This window comes from Taudactylus pleione, unplaced genomic scaffold, assembly GCF_031769625.1.
Source record: "Taudactylus pleione unplaced genomic scaffold, aTauple2 ptg000317l, whole genome shotgun sequence".
Taxonomy (NCBI): Eukaryota; Metazoa; Chordata; class Amphibia; order Anura; family Myobatrachidae; genus Taudactylus; species Taudactylus pleione.
In genome coordinates this window covers 212,302-226,791 of record NW_028284718.1, presented here as the reverse complement: position 1 = coordinate 226,791, position 14,490 = coordinate 212,302, and the positions used below count along the sequence as shown (strand labels likewise).

The 14,490-nt window shown below is 47.7% G+C and overlaps 1 protein-coding gene across 1 annotated transcript in view; it reads right to left on the bottom strand.

Moving 5' to 3' along the window:
* Positions 1-14,490, bottom strand: part of CALCOCO2 (calcium binding and coiled-coil domain 2) — a 199,930-nt gene that overhangs the window by 108,065 nt on the left and 77,375 nt on the right. The window contains exons 8-11 of the mRNA XM_088442773.1: positions 10,279-10,407; positions 8,211-8,339; positions 4,993-5,078; positions 4,198-4,273 (exon numbers count right to left, since the gene is read on the bottom strand). Of these exons, the coding sequence (XP_088298899.1) occupies positions 4,198-4,273; positions 4,993-5,078; positions 8,211-8,339; positions 10,279-10,407 (420 nt within the window). The remainder of the gene's footprint in view (positions 1-4,197; positions 4,274-4,992; positions 5,079-8,210; positions 8,340-10,278; positions 10,408-14,490) is intronic.

Here is a 14,490-nt window from a genome sequence, read left to right as displayed (position 1 = left end):
GATATTACTTGCTTAGAAAATATACCCCATAGTAATATTTTGCCTTGACACATGTTTACAGTCTGTGGGCCTGATTCAGAGATGTATGCTATTCCGATGTCTACACAGTTAAGCGATAATCAGCAATGTGACACGCAGGGAGCATTAGGCAACGGGGGGTGGTGGCAAAGAATGCAGACGCGTCACAACCGTTTTTGTGGCATGTCACCGTCTGCGATCCCGTACAGAGAGAAAGTGGCAGCAGCGTCTCAGTACATGGAGCCATTCTGTGCGACCTTAGGGCTAATTAGAAGTCCAATTACTGAAGGATCTACGACCGATGCTGCCGCAGGTGGACGTCTCAATACATTCCTCAACATCTGCAACATTTGCATATTATCGCACAGCAGTCGCATACAGGATCGCAGCTGCAAAGGTATTAACGTGCATCTCTGAATCAAGCCCGATATTATAATGACCCCCCTCACAATTAGCAGCGTTATGAGCTGCGACAAAGGGGCTGGTTGAAAATGTTACCAACAACCCACTAGTAACAGTCCTATGGAAAACTACATGCACACTCTATACCACACATTGGGCCTCGTTGAGAGATGGACTCTGCTGCTTTTGCGTCTGTTGCCGGAGTCGCGTGTGTGATAATATGCAAATGCTGGTTTCAGCCTTACCCTGGTGTAGTAGACTGCGTCTGAATGTGCAAGTACTGAGACACCCACTTTTAGCATCTCAGCACGCTGCAACACCGCCAGTAATCATTGACACACCACCATCAGCGCACCATCACGTGCACCAGCCCTATGGCAAGTGCAGTTTCAGGGTCTGAGCATGGCCTCTGTGGCTGCAGCGCTGCATCTGAGAATGTAGCCGCAACACACCCATAAGACTGACTTTTTTGCATTCCCTTCAGGCCACCTCCCAGTCACCACCCAGGAATGGCCATCACTTTACTGCCACCTTTCTGATACTGACTTTTCAGATTGCAACAACATCTGTGTGCATACACTGTGTAATGCATGCGTCATTGGGGTTTCTAGAACTTTTTACGTATGCGCAGTGTCAAATATTAGCTCAACTACGTGAACATCGGAATTGCACTCGAACTGTGACAGTGTTTTGGCTTTACTTCTGTTACAGCATGATACGCCAATCAGGAAACAGTTTCAATAAGAAACAGCTGCGGCTTCCCTACACAGCATATCACTCCTGAGACAAGGTATTTCATTGGCTAGAAGTCCCATGATTTTATAGGATGAAATTGTAGAACTTCCTCTCTACTGGCTCCCTACATTGCCATTGGTCACCTATGAAATGCAGAGACAAAAAGCAAAGGTAAGGTGGAAATAGTTTTATTTACTTTTCTACAGGTGGGGACACAGATATCTTTGGTTGAAATTGCATATGGCCAGAATGCAAGGGTAAGTGATTAGTGGGCTGTATGGTCCAGTCACACACAGCAATGTTGGCACCAATTTTGGCCTCTTATCAGAGGGTTGGTTGAGTATGGAAAAAACCTAATGTAAATATTGTTTATTAGGTAGAAGATAAGTTCTGGAATTTGTTAAGCTTGCCTGGAGATGAGCTTGCCTGAAGAGATAAGAGAAGGTTTGTAGAGTAGAATAAAGTGTTGTTGTGCGAGGAAGGGCACTGTGGAAAAAGTCCTGTAATCAAGAATAGGCGCATATAATGAGTGTGGATGAGAGACCATCAAGAGATCTTGTGCAGACCAGAGGGGTCAAGTTGGGAGATATTTGGAGTCAAGAGACAAGATGTATGTTGGTGTACTATTGTTTATAGCCTTGCACATTAGTAGAAGTATTTCAGAATTGATTTTGTAAGATACAAGCAGCCAATGTAAGAAGTGACAGAGCTGAACAGCAGTAGAAGAACGTTTTGGGGCATATTTTGTTATTTGCAGCTAGCCTCCGAAAATATTGCCACAATTTGCGCCAATAAAGATCCTTTATTCACCCAGATGTATAATTACTTCCTTCTTTGCCTCCGCCCGCACCATAGAGGAACCCTTAGGATCCCTCTTCCGAGAAAAAAAATGGAAGTCTGTTATGGAGAAGATAGCAGTTGGCCAATGCTTTAAGTATGCGCATGTGTCCCGATTGTTACCGCACCAAGATGCAGAACAATTAGGACGCAGAGAGTGTGGGTTTTAGTGCACGTTCCTAGAAGGTAACGGGGGTGGCTAGGCAGACACAGGGATATCACAGACAGCAGCTGCGTCTAATGCTGGGCATACACTATACAATTATCGGGGCGATCCGCCCAATATCAGCAGATCCCCCCGATAATTGCAGTGTGTGTGCGGGCGACCAGGGGTAATGGTCGGGCATGCCAGATTGTCCAGCATGCCCATCTGATGCGATCCTTTGTTAGTTAAATGTCGGCCGCATCAGGGAGTGTATACCCAGCCGCGGCCGACTGACAGACATTTCTCGTGTTACTTCACGGCGAAGGAAATGTCTCCTCCCCAGGGGCGGATCGCAGATATCGGGGCCAATACACTGTGAGATGTATGCCAACGATATCTGCAGGGTGACAGGCTGCTTAGATAAAACTTCTGTCGGCCTGACAGGCATTTTATCTGGCAGTGTATGTCCAGTATTAAGATGCAGAACTGTTCACACAGAGAAACTGTCCCTGGATGGTGCAAATTTCAATGGGTCATCTAAAGATGAACCAAGATGAATTTACACAGCTGCAGGATGCCACTGATGGTCATCTCAGTATTTGAACAATCAGCTGCGGAATTAGCATAAGACGCAGACGTGCAGGGCTGCCATCAGAAATCGTGAGGCCCAGTACTGACAAAGAAGGCATGGCCCCCCCCGGGGGATGGTGCAGAGGTGGGAGGAGCTGTATATAATGTGGGTGGAACTACACGGGGGGGGGGGGGGGGGTTGGCCGTCATTCAGTGCATAACCCAGTTTAAAAATTCTCAAAGTTTGGGGTGGGGAAGACAGGATGGGAATGGGTGGCACAGGGCTGGGAAGGCTGGACTGGGAGGGCACAGGGAAGGTTGGGCTGGGGGTGGACAAGGCAGGGAAGGCTGGATCTTAATTGGGGGGCACAAGGCAGAGAAAGCTGGCTGGACTAGGGGGGGGCAGGAAAGGCTAGGTACACTAGTGGGGAGGCACAGGGCAGAGAAGATTGGACTGGGGTGGGGGACAGGGCAGGGAAGACTGGCTGGATTAGGGGGGGCACAGGGCAGGGAAGGGTGGCTAGACTAGGGGAGCAGGGGGCAGGGAAGGTTGGCTGGAGTAGAGCGTTAGGGCAGGGAAGGCTTGCTAGTTTCTTGCAGTAGGTGGATCGGAGGGGCACAGGGCAGGGACTCCTCCTACCTTGTTTCTTCAGAGGGCCCAGGCCGGAGACAGCAGTGCAGAGTATATGAATCAGCAGTCGGGTAGACACAGCGCCGCTGGCGGTAATTGAAATACGACGCTGCCCGCGAGCCAATCACAGCTCGCGGACCGGCAGCCAATCAGGAACGGCCGCAAAGGCTGCTCCTGATTGGCTGCCGGTCCGCGAGCTGTAATGTCTTGCGGCCGGCACCATATATCAAATACTGCCGGCGGCGCTGTGTTTCCCCGACTGCTGATTCATATACTCTGCACTGCTGTCTCCCGGGCCCCCGCTCTCTCCGGGCCCGGCAGTCCCCCCCTGACGGCGGCCCTTCAGATGTGGCTATGATAAAAGACGTAGCTGTGGATGCGTCTGAATCAGAATTAGGCCCAATGAATTAAAGTTTATTTTGGATCTTATCAATCTTGTCCTTGAAGTAGGAAGCAAGATCCTGTGCACTGATAGTAGCTGGTGGGTTGGGTGTGGGAGGATTAAGAAGTAATTTAAAAGTATTAAAAAGTCTCTTTGGGTTAGAAGCTTGAGCAGAGATGAAAGATGAGATATATGTTTATTTGGCAGTGTCCAAAACCTCATGATATGGACAGAACATAAGGAAATAGCAATTATTTAGTTGAAATTACCTGTTCTCAGATGATGTTTTATGTTTGTTCAGCTGCTTCATTAACTGATCAGTATATAGAGTATATAGACTTGTGATTTAAACACTTAGGACCTGATTCAGAGATGGACGGTATTGCACAGCCGCACACAAACATTTACACTTTTCCTTTATATGAAGCTGTCTTTTTGGCTATATATATTTTTATTTATGCCTACCTGGGAACATACCTTTAATTCTAGATTTGTTTTTAATGTCTCCATATCCATAAATTCTTTTTTCCGTTTCTCTTCTCTGCTTCTCATCCTGTAGAGATTGATAGGATTGGACAATGAGTACAACATAGTCTTACAAAGAATATTGCTCCTTATACAGAGATGGATGCAAATGCCATTACAACTGCGATCCCGTAGGTGGTTGCTGTGCATAAATATGCAAATATCGCAGGAATTTGTATTGAGACACCCACCGGCGGCATCTCAGATACGCCGCTTGCATATGAGGATGCAACCATCGGACACACATCGGTTGATCATCAGACTTCTGAGTAACCCTATAGTCATGCAGAATGGCTTTCTAGAACATTAGATGGAGGAGCATTAAACTGTGTACAGGATCGCAGTGGAAGGCCACAAAATGCTTGCATCTGAGTTGCTACCCCCCCTTACCACCCACAGTTGGCCCATGACTGGGCCAACTGTGGGTGGTCCTCTCTGCAACCGCTATCGCAAGACCATTGCGCACGTGTGCAGGCCGACTCCAATGCATAAGAGTTTTAAGTGAATTTTGCGCACGTACAACTATGTGAACATCGGCATTGTGTGCGGTTCAGAGTATGAAGGTTGGCTTTGTACGACGTTAGTAACCTTACTACACTTTTCACAGAAATAAAAGTTACTTCAGCAGAATTTGGTCTGAAGAAATCAACACCACTTATCTCCTAGGTCAGACGAATATCCCAAATGGGATTCTAGGGAAAATGTATGCAAATAACTGGAATTCTCATTTACACTCAATATACTCACTCCTGTAGGTCATGCTCCACAGACTGAATGTATTTGTTCATCCTCGCATTTTCCTCCTCAAGCTCTCTCATTCGGTTTGCCTGCTTCTAAAATATACAAATTAGAAATGAATGTGATTAACAATGTTTCCCCATATCCAAAAGTAAAACATATTAAAGCAGAAGAGCACCCGCTACCTGCAATGCTCACTAATGTGATAAGGGCTCAATGACGTGATGTGCAGGTTCCCTGAAAGTTACCTGCTCTCCCAGGAGTCCAGGAGGTCCTACCCAAAGCTGAGAGTCTATCGGAAATTCCTGGAGATGTGCCAACTACTGTATGTATAATATATATTATATGTAAATACAGGGCTGGCGCTAGGGGTGTTCGACCAGTGCGGTCGCACAGGGGCACCACCCATAGAGGGCGCACCCCTCACCAACATCCCGATTTCAGTGGGACAGTACTGTCCCGCTGTTCCACCTGTGGGGCGCAGTGCCACGAGTGGTCAAATCGGGAGGTTGGGGATCCCCACCAGTGGCAAACGCAGGATTTTCAAAGGGGGGTTTCCAAATACTAGGTTACACAACCAATGACAAAAAAACCTAAACACATACAGGCAGCACTCCTCGGGTATTCAATAATCCAAGATTGCTAATCCATTTATTACATCTTTTTTCTTTAAGAAAGAAAAAAAAAATGGATGAATTGAATACGTTTCGGGTGTGCCGTCTCGTAGTTCAATTATAGATAGGGAAAATACCATGTGGAGCTTTTCAGCCCCTCCAAGACAAAAAAAAGGCGGCATTGAGTCCTCCATTGGAAACAGACACTCACACTGGCACAGTCACACACACACACTGATAAAGACTGCACAGACACACACACACTGACAAAGACTACACAGACACACACTGACAGACACACACACTGACAAAGACTACACAGACACGCACTGACTGACACACAACACACACTGACTAAAAATAAAACACACACACACACAGTAAGAGACACACACACTGGCACAGACACACACATTGACAAAGACTGCACAGACACGTACACACACACACACTGACTGACAGACACACACACTGGCACAGACACACACACGGACAGACACACACACTGGCACAGACACACACTGACAAAGACTACACAGACACACTGACACACACCTCTCACTTAAAAACACAAATAAATACAGCTCTGGAATCATTTATTAAGGATCAACCCCCCCCCCCTGCCAGCACCCGCGCCCCCTCGCCTCGTCGGCACCCCCTTCCCAGTCCATCTCGCCAGCATACCGCTCCCCACATGTGAAACACAGACCTGTGGTGCGGCTCCAGGAGAGACTGCAGGCACGGCAGTACAATCTCTGTCACCCGGCAGCAGCTCTCAGCCTCTTACAATGCTGGTGCTCCCACGTGAACTGCCTAGGAGGGGCTGCGTGCTTCCACTGCAGCTCCCCCTACAGCCAGCACAGTATAACAGCAGGCACAGTTGCCTGAGCTTCAGCAGGAGCCCGAGCATATCTTTACAAGAAAAAAATAGTTCAGCTGCGCGGCGATGGAGCAGTTGGCGAGGGGGGGGGGGGGTTTCTAGGTACTCAGAAACTGATTTGAGTCAAGGGAAAGATGGATGGTGCTAAATACAGGGATATTCTTGAGCAAAACCTGTTTCAGTCTGCCTGTGATTTGAGATTGGGATGGAGGTTCACCTTCCAGCAGGACAATCACCCGAAGCGTACTGCTAAAGCAACACTCGAGTGGTTTAAGGGGAAACATTTAAAGGTGTTGGAATGGCCTATTCAAAGCCCAGATCTCAATCCAATTAAGAATCTGACTTGAAGATTGCTGTTCACAAGCGGAAACCATCCAACATGAAGGAGTTGGAGCAGTTTTGCCTTGAGAAATGGGCAACATCCCAGGGGCAAGATAGAGACTTATCCAAAGCGACTTGTAGCTGCAATTGCCGCAAAAGGTGGCTCGACAAAGTACTGACTTTAGGGGTGTGAATAGTTATGTTGTCCTAAATGTTGTTTGATTCACAATATTAAAAAAAACAAAAACACAACTTCACAGTTCTGTGAATGAAATGATGCACACCTTCAAACAATTCATTTTAATTCCAGGTTGTGAGGCAACAAAACAAGAAAAATGCAAAGGGGGGTGAATACTTTTGCAAGGCACTGTATATATGTGTATGAACAGTATAAATGGCAGAAATGCTTTTAGTAATCTGAATTTGGTACCATGGGCTCTATTTATTAACATTATTATTATTACTATTTTCACACCCTTTTCACATTATTTTAGTATCACCTATAGTTACTATAGGGCAATTGGAGTAGAATTCATAAAATTCTACTCCAACCCCTAAGTATCACTTATTTTTTGTAAAGCAGATCGCATTTCCCATAACTGTAATGGGAAATGTGAGCCGACCAGAGTTACTAAAAATAAATGTGAAAAAAATATCAGGGAAAGCCCTCTGATAATAACGCCACCTTGAGGTGGCGTTATCCAGGGTCTCCCCCGGTTACCGGCCTCCTGCCCTGCTCTAACGGGGAGAGCAGAGCCGGGAGTCGGTCCCAGTAATCAGCTGTGTGGTCTAAACAGACCGCAAGCTGATTACTGTAGAAAAAAAAAAAATTACTTACCTGACTCCAGGGACCTGTGATCGGGCCTCCGGTGATGACTCCCCTCCGGTCAGCTGGTCTCCCACAGTGCACTGCGGCCCGGTCATCAGGTGATCGGGCCCCAGTGCAGTATGGGAGATCACTTGACCGGAGGAATGGAGAACATCACTGGAGGCCTGGAGCATGCAGGTAAGTGTAAGTAAGGGAGAGGGGGGTCCGCGATCACGGGGGGCGGGGCTTAGTGCCGGGCTTAGTGCCAGAGGGGGGTAGTAGCGGCGGCCGGTCGGCGCATGCGCGGGCACTTAATCACAGTATTTTTTGCGAAAATACCGTGATAAGGCTCCGAAGGGGATTCGCAGGGACAGAGCTTTATCGCAAGCTCTGTCCCTGCAAGGGATTTGTAGTAAATCCCTGTGATATTGCCTGAATTCGCCATGCGAATTCAGTCGGTAATATCACACTACAATCTGCATTACCAATGCGGATTGTAGTACATAGAGCCCTATGTGTGATAATAATGCATCATGTTATAGCCTGTATTATATATACTTTATGTTATGTGTAGCACTGCCATGTGCTGAGATACCATACTTACATTATGCTGCTTGTTGATCTCAGCCTCAAGTGTCAGGATCTTGTCAGCCTGAGAGCGGTTCTGGCACTCCAGTGAGGAGATGGTGTCTTGCAGTGCTGACTTCTCCTCAGTCAGCTTCTGCACCGTCTCCTGCATGCGCCAACCAGTCAGTGCGGTCGGAAATCGAGCGCTCACAAAATAGCGAGTGCCTGCTAATTTGAGTGACAGGATGAGGCGTTTGTGGGTGGTAACGGGAAGGTGCTTGAAAACGGGGAGTGGAGATCCGAACGCAGGCGTGCCAAACGGTCAAAACGGGCGTTTTAAGGGTGTGCATAATTAACAAAGCAGCGTCATCGGGCCACGTCACTTGGTTGTTTCTTAGCCTGAACTGTTCGCATGATTGCGGTAGGAAAATCCAACCACAAGCACTGCGAGCAGTTCAGACGCCTTTCGATGTACTCGATTAATCTAATAAATAGCGGAGATGACGTATGATGCGAGCGGCCAGGGGGCGTCTTTACAAAATAGCGAGCGCATGTTTTGTTCGCTCATTCAGACATAGAGGCGTCAACAGACCGCAAAGAGCGAGCGCTCAATTTAAATAGCCGGCCCCTTTTTCTGAACGAGCGAGCGCAAATAGCATCCGGCTCTGAATCAGGCCCAGAGCCCGCTGGAAGGAGACAAGACAGCTGCACAAGCACTGTTGGAGCTGGCTCCTCTCCCAGAAAAGTATTTTCAACAATTACCATTAAGACCATCAATTTGTAACGGGAAGCTGTATCTGAACATTGCTATAGGGGTATATTTACTAAAGGTCGTTTTTGATCAACATTGATATTGTGTTTCTGGGCTAAATCACACATTTACTAAACTTAAAAAAACAAACATTGGCCCTCATTCAGAGCCGTACGCTCTGAGCAGAGCGCACGCTCTGAATGAGGGCCGGGCTCCATTTTCATGGAGCGTCCTCCTGGACGCTCGTATAGCTGTGGGTCACCACCCACAGGCTATACGAGCGTGCATTTTGATGGCCCGCGATGGTCGTGACCATCGCGACCATCGAAATTGCGAGCCGGAGCCTGCGGTTGAGGTTTTCAACCGCAAGCTCCGGAGTGATTTTGGCTCTATCAAAGCCAAAATCACTCCCACTGACATCACTAGTGATGTCAGTGGGCCAGCTTCTGATGGGAGGCGTTCCCGTGGGAACGCCCCCGTCAGGGAGGCACGCCCCCGGCACGCCCACCAAAGGGGGCGTGCTGTCAATCAACATTGACAGCACGCCCTCTTTGATCGGACACAACGAGCGAAGGAAAGTCCTTCGCTCGTCGTGTCTGGCGCATGCGCACGACGGAGCTCCTTCCGTCGTGCGCATGCTCAGTGCAGACCATCGACCCACTTGCGAGCGGACAGCCGCTCGCGAGTGGGTCTGAATCAGGCCCATTGTTTGTTAGTAAATGTGTGATTTAGCCCAAGAAACACAACATCGATGTTGATCAATTTTGATTGATTTAACATTGATAAAAATCTATTAAAATCTACCTATAGTAAATATCTCATAGACCACAGATCTGAGAGTAATATAATTCTAATGTTATACCTCAGACTTGCCAACAATCTGGCTGCCTCGGCACAGCGGGGGGCGGGGGTAGGGGAGTGATGCTATTTTGAGGGCCCGGCAGAGGACATGACTGCACAATCATGTTATCGATGCCCTGTCCCCGCTACTCAATGCCGAGATTACTGGCATTGTGCAACCGGGGAAGCAGAACCCGTCAGGGGGGATATGGTAGGGTAGAGATTTTCGGGAAGCTCCCCGCCATTTCGAGAGAGTCGGCAAGTATGCTATACCTAAAGGGATTCCCTTTATCGCAAGCTCTGTCCCTGCAAGGGCTTCGTAGTAAATCCCTGTGATATTGCCTGAATTCGCAATGCGAATTCAGTCGGTAATATCACACTACAATCTGCATTACCAATGCGGATTGTAGTACATAGAGCCCTATGTGTGATAATAATGCATCATGTTATAGCCTGTATTATATATACTTTATGTTATGTGTAGCACTGCCATGTGCTGAGATACCATACTTACATTATGCTGCTTGTTGATCTCAGCCTCAAGTGTCAGGATCTTGTCAGCCTGAGAGCGGTTCTGGCACTCCAGTGAGGAGATGGTGTCTTGCAGTGCTGACTTCTCCTCAGTCAGCTTCTGCACCGTCTCCTGCAAGTGACAACGCTGAGGATTATTTTTTAGTAAAATTTCAAATAAAATTAAAGAGAGAACTTTTTTGTGAAATATATTTAAATTATAAAAATATATTTTGTACTGACTACACTATGCAAGAACATACACACTTCCACACTAGAAGGCATTGGTACCCCCTGAAATCCTTCTGAATATGTCTATATATATTATAGATGTGGAGAAAGAGCATAACAGTATTTCCCTCATACTGGGGGCCGTCCACCCCACCTACAACCTCCTTCAGGAAATTGGCACTTTCAATAAAATAAAACTTCACTACGTTTCGCTACTCTGTATCCCCGTCATGTGACAACAGAGAACAGAACCAAACAACCCCATCCTCACTTTCACACTACACACAATAAGACTCTCTCTCTGGCTGGAGAGACGAGCACCTGCACTGCACCCTCCAGTTTCTTACAGAGAAACATCCAGGGATGCAGGATCATAGATCTACAAACACCAAACAGAGGACCTGATTCAGAGCCGCTCGTTCGCTCCGAGCGATGTTCGCACATCTGCGCATGCGTATGGGTCGTAATGCGCATGCGCCAACCAGTCAGTGCGGTCGGAAATCGAGCGCTCACAAAATAGCGAGTGCCTGCTAATTTGAGTGACAGGATGAGGCGTTTGTGGGTGGTAACGGGAAGGTGCTTGAAAACGGGGAGTGGAGATCCGAACGCAGGCGTGCCAAACGGTCAAAACGGGCGTTTTAAGGGTGTGCATAATTAACAAAGCAGCGTCATCGACCACGTCACTTGGTTGTTTCTTAGCCTGAACTGTTCGCATGATTGCGGTAGGAAAATCCAACCACAAGCACTGCGAGCAGTTCAGACGCCTTTCGATGTACTCGATTAATCTAATAAATAGCGGAGATGACGTATGATGCGAGCGGCCAGGGGGCGCTTTTACAAAATAGCGAGCGCATGTTTCGTTCGCCTCGTTCAGACATAGAGGCGTCAACAGACCGCAAAGAGCGAGCGCTCAATTTAAATAGCCGGCCCCTTTTTCTGAACGAGCGAGCGCAAATAGCATCCGGCTCTGAATCAGGCCCAGAGCCCGCTGGAAGGAGACAAGACAGCTGCACAAGCACTGTTGGAGCTGGCTCCTCTCCCCAGAAAAGTATTTTCAACAATTACTATTAAGACCATCAATTTGTACGGGAAGCTGTATCTGAACATTGCTATACACACCTGTAGGAGTATATTTACTAAGGTCGTTTTTGATCAACATCGATATTGTGTTTCTGGGGCTAAATCACACATTTACTAAAACTTAATAAACAAACATTGGCCCTCATTCAGAGCCGTACGCTCTGAGCAGAGCGCACGCTCTGAATGGGGGCCGTCCTCCATAATTATGGAGCGTCCTCCCTGGACGATCGTATAGCTGTGGGTCACCACCCACAGCCTGTACGAGCGTGCAGGTTGATGGCCGCGATGGTCTTGACCATCGCGACCATCGCCACTGCGAGCCGGAGCCTGCGGTTGAGTTTTTCAACCGCAAGGCCCGGAGTGATTTTGGCTCTATCAGAGCCAAAATCACTCCCACTGACATCACTAGTGATGTCAGTGGGCCGGCTTCTGATGGTAGGCGTTCCCTTGGGAACGCCCCCGTCAAGGAGGCACGCCCACCAAAGGGGGCGTGCTGTCAATCAACATCGACAGCACGCCCCCTTTGATCAGACACAACGAGCGAAGGAAAGTCCTTCGCTCGTCGCGTCTGGCGCATGCGCATGACGGAGCTCCCGCCTTCGTGCGCATGCGCAGTGCACAACATCGACCCACTTGCGAGCGGACAGCCGCTTGCGAGTGGGTCTGAATCAGGCCCATTGTTTGTTAGTAAATGTGTGATTTAGCCCAAGAAACACAACATCGATGTTGATCAATTTTGATTGATTTAACATTGATAAAAATCTATTAAAATCTACCTATAGTAAATATCTCATAGACCACAGATCTGAGAGTAATATCATTCTAATGATATTAGACTTGCCAACAATCTGGCTGCCTCGGCACAGCGGGGGTAGGGAGTGATGCTATTTTGAGGGCCCGGCAGAGGGCATGACTGCACAATCATGTTATCGCAGCCCTGTCCCCGCTACTCAATGCCGAGATTACTGGCATTGTGCAACCGGGGAAGTAGAACCCGGCATGGGGGATATGGTAGGGTAGCGATTTTCGGGAGGCTCCCCGCCGTTTCGAGAGAGTCGGCAAGTATGCTATACCTAAAGGGATTCCCTAAAATAATCACCTGGTATCTCTCCAGCACACATTCAATTGGAAGGTCTAGGGTTGGGTATGTAATGCTGGCTCACACAATGACGGGGCTCGCAATTACCGATTACGGAATCCCAGCGGTTAAAATGCAGGTGCCTGCAGGTAAGTAAACTAACCCTAACCCTACCCCACCTTTCCCGCAGCCTAACCCTAACCCTTGTCCCCTGCAGCCTAACCCTAACCACCCCTCTCCACCCTCAGCTTAACCCTCTCCCTAGTGCCTAACCCTAACACATTCAGGGATCATGGCAACAGATTACTAACAACGTCATCTGACAACTCTATTTATGAGAGTGAGAAGAACCAGTAAATGCTGATCAGATAAAAACTATTGGTCTAAAGGGAATCTATATAAAAGTCCGTCATTAACAAGATGGGCAAGATCTGTAAAGGGTATAAAAGTTTTGGGAAGGAGATCATTTTCAGTAAATGTATCCAACCTAAATAAGAGAGTATTAATTGACACCACTTCGACAACTCCTCAACCACCTCTCTGATAAGCCGTTTCATGTGGAGGTCATATAAGGTAACATTTCTCAGAGGACATGAACCCAAAACAATGAAAAAAGAGACATGAACAAAAATTTATACAAGATATTCAGGAAATAATGTAGCCCAAAAACATAGAACCATCTATCCTGAAACATAAACCAGGATCACAAACCAGGATCACAAACATCGTCCCTCTATATTTAAAAACATAGAGAATAGTAAGAATAGATCTAAGGTACATCCCCCATAAGGGTAACTGACGGGGAGGCAGGGAGGGACAGTGAGGAGCATGGGGAAGTGGAGGGGGGAGAAGTATGAGAGGCTGTTGATTTTACCAGGGATAAAATTGTGTATTAACAGATCTTTTCACATAAGACGTGTCTAAATATTTGTACATAACCAATAAACGACAATCCGACAATTAAATAGGCTACGGCATGTAGAGGGACAAGTATTGAAAATTGTCAATAAAACATTAGAACATGTAACAAGATAGCAGTGTGGCAAATTAAACCTGCATTATGATAGTGAGATAGAAATAAATAAGTAGTGTCCCAGTTATACACCACCCATCTCGGAGAAGATGAAGCTTCCACAGGAGTCAGAGCCAATCCCAAAGGTCACGTGCCCCAATATATCAAGTCCAGGGAGTTTCAGACCAAACAGGGCAAAGGTAATCTATGTCTTGAAAAAGAAAGTCTCAGCTAGTTGACCCAGCAAATCCAGGAGAGTTAGCTTTGCCACCAAGATCCGAACCCACAGGAAACAGCAGATGTTTGGTAAGTATACAAAATAACAATGAAAGTCACAAATAGTTCCAAAAAAGCAATCCTCCAGCAGAGTGATGCACCAGGACACCAATTCATGTGATCAGCAGGTAAATCTAGAGTCTCTGGGCCTGATTCAGACCCTCTCGCGAGTGCTATGCGCTCGCAAGTGGGTCGATGGTGGCCTGCACCGTCATGCGCATGCGCGAGACCCGGATAGCGACGGGCAAACAGTCGCTCCGGGTCTCGTACCAAAGGGGGCGTGCTGTCGATGTTGAGTGACAGCACGCCCCCTTGGTGGGCGGGCCGGGGGCGTGGGTGCCCAGATGGAGGCGTTCTCATGGGAACGCCTACCGTATGAAGCCGGCCCCTCTGACATCACAAGTGATGTCAGTGGGAGAGCTTTCGGCTCTTTGGGGCTTGCGGCAACGAGATCCTACCACAAGGGTCTCGTCGCAAGCCCGATGTTTGCGATGGTCTTGACCTTTGCGACCATCTTCCTGGCTGCTCGCTATAGCTGT